The sequence below is a fragment of the Falco naumanni genome, chromosome 1, assembly GCF_017639655.2.
Source record: "Falco naumanni isolate bFalNau1 chromosome 1, bFalNau1.pat, whole genome shotgun sequence".
Taxonomy (NCBI): Eukaryota; Metazoa; Chordata; class Aves; order Falconiformes; family Falconidae; genus Falco; species Falco naumanni.
This window is the reverse complement of record NC_054054.1, coordinates 41137083-41145512: the sequence shown is the minus strand read 5'-3', so window position 1 is coordinate 41145512 and position 8430 is coordinate 41137083. Positions and strand designations below refer to the sequence as shown.

The window sequence follows — 8430 nt, the reverse complement described above, 5'->3', positions numbered from 1 at the left end:
CAGATCCTTCAAATGTGCCAACGTGTGTGTCTGGGGGTTATTTCCCCCCTCCCTTGCACACCTTTGGCAGGGCGTTTGGATGACATCTTGCTCTGGCACGCTCCTCTCCTTTGATCTCGAGTTTCCTACCATGTATAACGTGTTCGGCAACATGCGAACCCAGCTCCGCAGCTGCTGGGGAGGGCAATGCGGGTGCCTCCTCGCCCCGGTTTTCCCCAGCTGCCTCCTGCCTACAGCTCCTGTCTTTCCTTTGTCTCAGCTGCCGCCAGGACGGGCTCTTGCAGCCCAAGGATGCTCTGAACAGAGCAAAGGCAAGCACAAAACAAAACCCCTGTCCCTTTGTTTCCTGACGTTTGCGGGCTCAGCTGATTTTGTGCAGCGTTTTGTGTGCCCAGGCAGATAAACCGACTACTTGCATCTCTTTTTTTTTAATTTTTTTATTTTTCTGGGTTATTTTGGGTGGTTTAGTTTGCAGGGAACATATCCCAGCTGCAGGCTGTGGTGGAGCGATGCGGCACCTTCCTAGAAATGGTGTGAATTAGCCAGAAGCGTAATTGGAGCATCTTGTGGTTGTCCTCGTGTCCTCGCCTCTCCTCAGGTGAGCAGAGCCATAAGCTCTCAGCACCGCACACTGAAATCGGGGTTCAGCACCTCTCCTCCTTGCTTGTAGGAGGAGAGGGTTGACCTCTGTTTGCATGACCCACTGCCCACAGCAGCTTTGGGGCCAGTGAGGAAGGAGGAAGGTAAACGAAGCCCAGGTCTGAGCTCAGACCTGACTGCCTTGTCAGCTGAAATAAGCCTTTCTTTGTATGCTTGACTTGTGAGAAAGCAAAATACAAGTTTTAATATTATTATTTTGATTCCTATTTTTTCAGTTCCCCTGGGTGTTTAGTTTGATAGCGAGACTGTAGCCTGAATTCATATTAACACTTCTTTTTTTATGACGGGTGTAAACAGAGCTACTTTGAGCGTGTCAAACAGCCCCTGAGTAAATCAGATTATTTGCTCTATTACTTTATTCATACAGGTTAGATGCTCCAGCTGACGCATCTAGAGTGCTGTGCCATCTGGAGCAAAAATTAAATACAAATTTGGCCCCCAGCCCGGAAAAATAACAAGCCTTTGCCTCCAATAACTGGTGGTGGAAGAATATAGCCCCTGACAGAAGAAATGCTTGGGGGCAAAGTGGAAGGAACCCAAAATGCACTAATTGATATATTTAAAACACAGCAAAAAACAGGAAAAGAAATCCTTCCAGCCCTGTGTGCTGAAAGCAGCTGGGAGGGATACTGTGATCCAGTTACCAAGTCAAGGTGCTGATGCCCACAAGTGAAAGTGGCCTGGTCCTGAGCAGGTGGTGGAGCTGCTGGAGGTGAATGTGGTGGTGACCTCTGGGCCTCCCAGTCTTACTGTCAAAGTAAATCCCCTCCACAACCTCCTGAAGCTCCACTTGACAACCTGCTCAGTTCAGGTTTGCTTATTTTTCTTAGCCCAGTAAAAGTTGATGCCAAAGCTGGTGTGCTGGCTACAACCTTCCTTCTCATCTCCAGCTGGGTTTGGAAACTCCAGGCATGCTGCCTGGGTCACTGGCACTGTTGTTTGGTCAAAGGCTGTCTCAGGTTTGGGGGCACAGGAGGTGGAGGTGGGTAAGCTGTGGTGGGACCTCTTGCTTGTGCAGCCCAGGCTTCAGTCCACTTACCTCTGAGCACAGATGGGGATACCTGTGGTGGACCAGCTGTGAAGGACACCTTGGTTGACATGCACTGGATGTTGTGGGATCTGTCTGACCTTCAATAAGGAAGACCATACGTGCCAAATGGGAATAAGATGATGACTGCTGGTTGCTACCATTATTCTTGGCCAGAGAGTAGTCCTGTCCACGTCCTGTGGGAGATTTAGATGAGGCATCGGCAGAGCTGTTCATGGGATGTCTCCAGACTGTGAGACTGAACCAAGCCTGGGGGTTTTTCCAAAGGAGGTCTGATTTCCAGCTGATCTCCTGGACTGAATGATGCATGGAATGATACGAGGACACCTGGCTTTGCTAGAAGGGCTTTTGTGCTTATGGACAACCTCTCCATATGTTCCTTCTTGGGGCATCCCTCCCAACAGCCCAGCTGTCGCTTCCATGTTAGCTGTACGGCACAATACATGTTGAGAGTGATTAGCTTGTAGCCGTAAAACACCACCTGAGTGTAGAAAAGGTGGAGAGGAATGGCTGGGCATGCTCATCTTCTTCTGCTCCCACCACTGTGACTTGAAATGCTTCTGCCAGGGGATGGCAGGGCTTGGCACGGCTGAGACAAGGTCCTCTCCGAATGGGTCAAACTCCTGCTGTCTCACCCAGCTGCACAGTAAACCCAGGACTCCATCCCTTGGGGATGCAGATGCTTCTGGTGGTCTTCAACCACCTTGGAACCATTGGTGTCAAAGTCTGGAGAATGTTTTTTTGGGTTTCAAGCTTTTCCTGGTCTTCAAGTGCCTTGGTCTGGACTGTGGTTGGTGTTGCTGAGCTGGATTTCTGTTTATTTTTATTTCCTGTGATCATTCATCATGAAGCTGAGTGTTGTTGACATAAGATAACATCTACTTTGTGTAGACTTCCCTCTCCTGTCCCTTCATAGTGACGTTGCCCTGAAACCACTCAGACTTTGTGTCGGGAGTGGCCATCCTGCCCATGTCCCCACCCTGAGTGACTGACAGTGCTTTAATAATGACATCAGCGATGATGTGATGTGGGGCTTATCTGCAGGCGAGCTCAGCTATTGCCTGACTCCAGTGGGTGCCTTTTGGTTGAGAAATGCAGGTGATCCCATTGAACACATGCTCAAAGAGAGGATGCAAAACCCTCGCGGTTTCACAGTAGCAATGGGCAGAGGTAACTTGCTTCCTAACTTGAAGAATGGGAAAGCCTTAGTATCTTCTTCATCAGGAATGGTAGGTTGGAGCAGTACCTGGTTCCCCCATCCCAGGATGCAGCGGTACCTGAGTGCTCACTGGGGATGGAGCTGCATCATTTTCCCTCCCCAGAGTGATGACATAGGCCATCCATCCAGCGTGTCTTTCTTCACCGGTATCGCACATTTCTTTTCCATCAAAGAAAAAAACAAACCTAAAAAGTTCCAACTATGTGTCAGGGGCTCCTGTGTCCTCTTAATTAACTGATTGCGGTGCCAGAGGGATGTCAATGGGAGGAAAGAGTGGCCATCCAAAGCACCTGGAAAGGATGCCAGCAGTAGCATCCGTGGTGAGGACAGAGCAATTGTGAAGCCTCCAAGGTGGGGATGAGCAGTGGCAGGAGAGGAGAAGACATGCTTCTGGAGGATGGTCAACTCTGTGCCCGACCTCGCTGCTCTGAGAGAAACAAAAAGCCTCAGTGCTGATGCATGGACAGGCAGCAGGAGCTGGGTGCCAGACCTCACAGACCAAATTAGCTGCAAGCAGCTGCCTTGGCGTAGCCGAAGGCTGCGAGGTCTCGGGTTGCTCCGACGCTGGAGCTAAAACTGGATCAGCCTTTGGAAAAAGCAGGCGAGACACTGAGAAGCAGGAGGAGAGAGGGCTGTGGGAAGCCTAGGCGGGGAACTCCTTCTGGTTCCTTTTTCTGCAAGCTCCAGGGCTGTGGACATGATAAGCAAGCAGGAATAACTTCTGGTTTATTTTGGTGGTTTTTTGATCACAGGTCAGTTTACACAACACAGGGCTGCTAGCAATGGACAGGGTACACCGGTCTCAAAGCCGGAAAAGAATCTTCATGCAGGAGTTAGCAGGGCTCGTTGAAAGAGACTTAAACTAGATTTGAAGGGGGAAAGGGATAAACCCAGGCTCACTAGAGAGAAGCCTGGGGAACCACAGCAGCGTTTGAGGGACGGCACGCTCACGAGGTCCTTCGGTCTGCCACCTCAGTGGAGGCAGGGGATGGAGATCCATGCGGCAGCAAAGACGCAAGGGTCATGGATGTGTCAGAACCATGGAACCGCCTGAGAATGGTCACGCAGGAATTGGGGCTTCTCCCCCCAAAAAGGTGGCGGGATCAACAGCCCAACTGAAAGGCATCACAGTGTGGGCAACAAGCAGGAGGAGCTGGAAGCCACTGTGCAGCAGGGAAATTAGGACGTAGTTGCCATCACAGAAACACAGCGGGATGACTTGCACGACTGGAGTGCTGCAATGGGTGGGTATGAACTCTTCGGAAGGGATGGGCAAGGAAGGAGAGGCGGTGGGTAGCCCTGTAGGTTGCAGGGTGTTTTGGTTGTCCAGGGCTGAACGAAGGTGACGATAGGGTTGGGGGCTTATGCGTAGGAACCAGGGAAAGGCCAACAAGGCAGATACCTGGTGGGAGTCTGTTACAGACCACCCAGCCGGGATGAAGAGGCAGGTGACATGTTCTATAAGCAGCTGGGAGAAGTCTCACAATGGCAGCCCTTGTTCTGGTGGGGGCCTTCAGCTTAGCAGCTGCCCGCTGGAAGTACAGCCCGGCAGGGAGGGACCAGCCCAGGAGGTTCCCAGAGCGTGTGGAAGAGACCTCCCTGGCCCGGCCGGTGAGGGAGCCGGCGAGGGAAGGCGCCCGCGGGACCGGCTGCTCCTGAGCCGAGAAGGCCGATGTGGTGGCTGGAGGCCGTCTACAACAAGGGCCAGAAAGAGGATCGGGAACCTACAGCCCCGTCAGCCTGGCCTCGGTGCCGGGGGAGGTTATGGAGCATCATCCCAAGTGCCACCAGGCGGCACGTACGGGACAGCCCGGCGATCAGGCCCGGCTGTGATCACCTGCTGTGACAGGGTGACCCGCTCAGTGGACAGGCAAAGGCTGTGGCCGGTGTCTGCCTGGGCCTTAGTGAAGCCTTTGGCACCGTCTCCCGCGGCATCTCCTGGAGACACTGGCTGCCCGTCTCTGGACACGCTCCAGCCCCTCGGTGTCTGGCTGGGGCACCAGCCTGGGGGGGGCGGGGGGGTCAGCCTGGAGAGAAGGGGGCTGGGGGGGGACCCGGTGGCTCTGCAACGGCCTGGCAGGAGGCTGTAGCCAGGGGGGTCGGTCTCTGCTCCCCAGGAACCAGCGACAGGACGAGAGCAAACGGCCTCACGTTGCGCCAGGGGAGGGTGAGATTGGGTGTGAGGGAACATGTCTGCACCAAAAGGGCACTGGAACAGGCTGCCCAGGGATGGGGAGGTATTCAAAAGACGTGTAGCTGTGGTGCTGAGGGACATGGTTCAGCAGTGTCCTTGGCAGTGCTGGGTTAACAGTTGGACTTGATCTGAAAGGACGTTTTGCAATCTAAACAATTCTAAGTTGTTTTTTTTTATCCTTGTGGAGCATTAATCTTGCTCCTAATACAGCTTTTAACTTGCAAAAGCGCCTTAGAGGAAATCATGCCAGGAGAGCATTTGCAAGAGAGAAACTGAAAGCGCCGAGTGGGGAGAGCAGCCACCCTCCTTTTTTCTGCCATCGTCAGGCTCGGGGCCGTTGCTGCTCTCCCTGCCTGCAAATTGTGGTGGGTTTCCTGGCTTCTTGGCTTGGAGGATTATTTAGGGGAAAATATAAGAGCTCTGGGGCCATGCAGATTCCTGTCCTGGGAACCAACAGGCGTGGAAGCAGGAGGTTTCAGCTCTTCAGTCAGTCTGTTTGAAGCCAGGAGGAGCAGCCTGGCAGGTAAGAAAAAGGGTGAAGCCAAATTATCCATCAGAATTGGGTGGGAGGGAGCACGGTCTCCCACCTGATGGCTTCCAACTAAAATAAACTCATCGGAGCATTGTGCCTCCCCCTGACGAGGCTCTTTGTGCTTGCAGCCTGCACGAAATTAAATTGCCGGCATACCGTACGGATTGAATTAAACTTCTCTTCACGCAGAGCTTTGTCGCGAGCAGGCAAATATTTCCATGGCGCTTTAAAGATTTTCATTTTTCTATTGTTCTGTATAAAAACCCGTCATCAGGCTGGGCTTCCCCTGGGGTGATTTCCTGGCTCCTTGGTTATTAACGCAGCTGCAGGGTTGTTTTTTCTTTTGCTTTTTAGTTGAGAGAAGTGCTGGATTAAGACCCACCGTCTCACTCTCTTGGTATCTGAGATAAAAGATGAGGCTTTTGGAGACTCTGTGACAGTAGTGGCTATCCAAAGTGGGACAGGACTGTGTGGTGTTAGATGTTTTGTGGCTGAATAAATAATGATGATCCCGCCTGAGAGCTGGCTGGAGCCTGTCTGCTGGCGCTCACGTAGGTCTGCTCTCCATCAGCTGAGCTCTCCACCCTGGCCTCACTTTGTATTCGCACCCAAAGAAAACCTCACTGTTGTGCTGAGCATTATTTGGGGGTGGCACATTGGGAGTAAAAGCAGAAAAAATGCATCATTTCCTCAGCTGTGGCTTTGTCTGGGGGACACTCAGTTGTTGTGTGCTCCTGACTACCCTTGAGACTTCCCCCTTGCGTCTTCCCCGCCTCGCATCAGCTGCAGCATCTTCTCTTGTATCTCCTGCAGCGCGTTCCCCATGCATCTGACATTGATGCAGCAGAAGGAGTGAGTCAGTGGTGATGGCAAAGGCCTGGGACGTGTTGCAGCCATGTTATAGGAGTGGGGCTGGAGGCAAGCCCGGTGCTGGGTGGTTTATTCCAGTATGGAGGAGCCTTGGACTCTAAAGCTTGGAGTGGGAGTGTTGCAGCATTAGGAGTTGGGCTGCACGGGGATGCAACGTGTTTTCCCAAAGCCAAAAGAAAATTTTTCTGTGCCTAAAGAGAAAAAAAAAAAGTGGTACCCCATTAAAATGGGCTGGAGAAGAGAGGTACTGCTCCTGTCCCATCAAGCGCCTCCAAAAGTGTCTTTAAGATTAGAGCTCTGGTTTAAGCTGAGGCTGAAGCTTAAATCCCATCAGGTTTCTTTTTTGCATGGCATTTTAAAGAGGAAAGAAGCAAGCACTAAGAAAAGTTTGCTTTCTTCGTTAGAAAACTTTTGTTTTCTAACTGAAGTGGCTTATCCTCACCAAAGGATCACCTGAATCTTTTTTGCCTGAAGCCCCCTTTAGGTTTTGATTTATTTCAGCTGTTAATGCTTCTCTTAAGAGCCAGGACATTGAACTTGGGAACAAACTGTGGTTGGTATCAAAAACTAGGTTGTACGTTGCCTGCTTCATCTTCTAAATCAAATAATTTATTCCTAATATTATGAATTATTCATTACAAGTGTAGCAGCAGGTGCCAGACTGTTTACACAAGGATGCCATGTTATATTTATATATTTAATAATTTGGGTCCTTGCCTCAAAGCTGTGTGATGAAGGTTGCTGTAAAGCTGTGCAAAACTTGGGTTTTGTGTGAGTTACCCAATTTGCTGCTTAAAAGTTTGTGCTCTTTTTTTCCTTACTATTAAAATACTGTTTTCCTTAGCCAGCGCAGAACAAGTTGGAGGTTTTATGTGGTGTTGTGTGTTTTGGTTTTTTTTTTTTTTAAATCTGGAGCATCATTCCAGTAACAGTGGGACCCCAAAATGGGTTGTGATGCCCTTGTGGGATGTTCGCCTGGGACAGGATCCTGCCTTTTGGCTGCAGCTGGGCAAGCTGACTGGGCTTGCCTCAGATACCGGCATCACTCCAGACAACCCTCCATGGCGCTGGAATAGAAATTCCCCTTTTCCACCCCAAAACCAGCTCTGGTGAGGATTTCTCGGCAAGGGCTCGCTGTGTGGCAGCCATCTCTGCAGGCTGTTCTCCGCTTTTGTTTACATCTGGTAGAAAACTTCTTAAATTTACTGGTGAGAGAGTAATTCTAATCCTTTTCAATGAGATCAACGGATTAGTGTCTCAGATGCTTATAAAATTGCAAGGATTAGCCGAGCCTTTTTTTTTTTTTCCCTCCTCCTTTTCTCTCTATGCCATGTAACGTCATCGCCGTGTTTTAAAAGGGGATCTCTGTGCTGTTACTAAAAGCTGAACCAATTTATAGGAGCCTTTGTGAAACAAAGCATTTAAAACCAGTATCTTCATCCTGTCCCTTCCTCGCTCTGGATTTTTGTGCAATATTAGGGATTTTTTTTCTTTTTTTCCAGCATCCCTGGCACCAAACCGCAGTAGCCGTTCAGCAGATACGTTGGGTTTGCGTGGCTTGGCTGCATTGCGGCACCCGTGCGGGTAAGTAGGGAGCTGACCCAAAAGTTTTGCTTGATTAGAGACTTGTAAAATCACATATTGAGTTGACCAGATTCTGAAAACAAGGTTATTTCATGAGGTTGCCCCTTATTGCAAAGGATTCAGGCTTTCATGGTCCATCCCCAGAGGCGCTTCTGGGTTGATGGGATGCTCTCACCCTGGCTGTAAGGAGTGATGGGAGCGGGATGAAACTCCATGCACCCCACATTCCTGCATCCTCTTAGTTATAACCTGCACTTTCATTAGGACATGATCACTAACTGGCTTGTAAGGAAAACCGTGGATGGAGCTAATGTGGAGGAAGG

General features: G+C 50.5%; 1 protein-coding gene across 1 annotated transcript in view; it reads left to right on the top strand.

Annotated features, from left to right (window-relative positions):
- The first annotated feature begins 2595 nt into the window (after window positions 1-2595).
- The window catches only part of RNF24 (ring finger protein 24), a 28044-nt gene continuing 22209 nt past the window's right edge, over window positions 2596-8430 (top strand). The window contains 2 exon segments of the mRNA XM_040591191.1: window positions 2596-4171; window positions 8026-8107. Coding sequence (XP_040447125.1) covers window positions 4168-4171; window positions 8026-8107 — 86 coding nt within the window. The 5' untranslated portion in view covers window positions 2596-4167.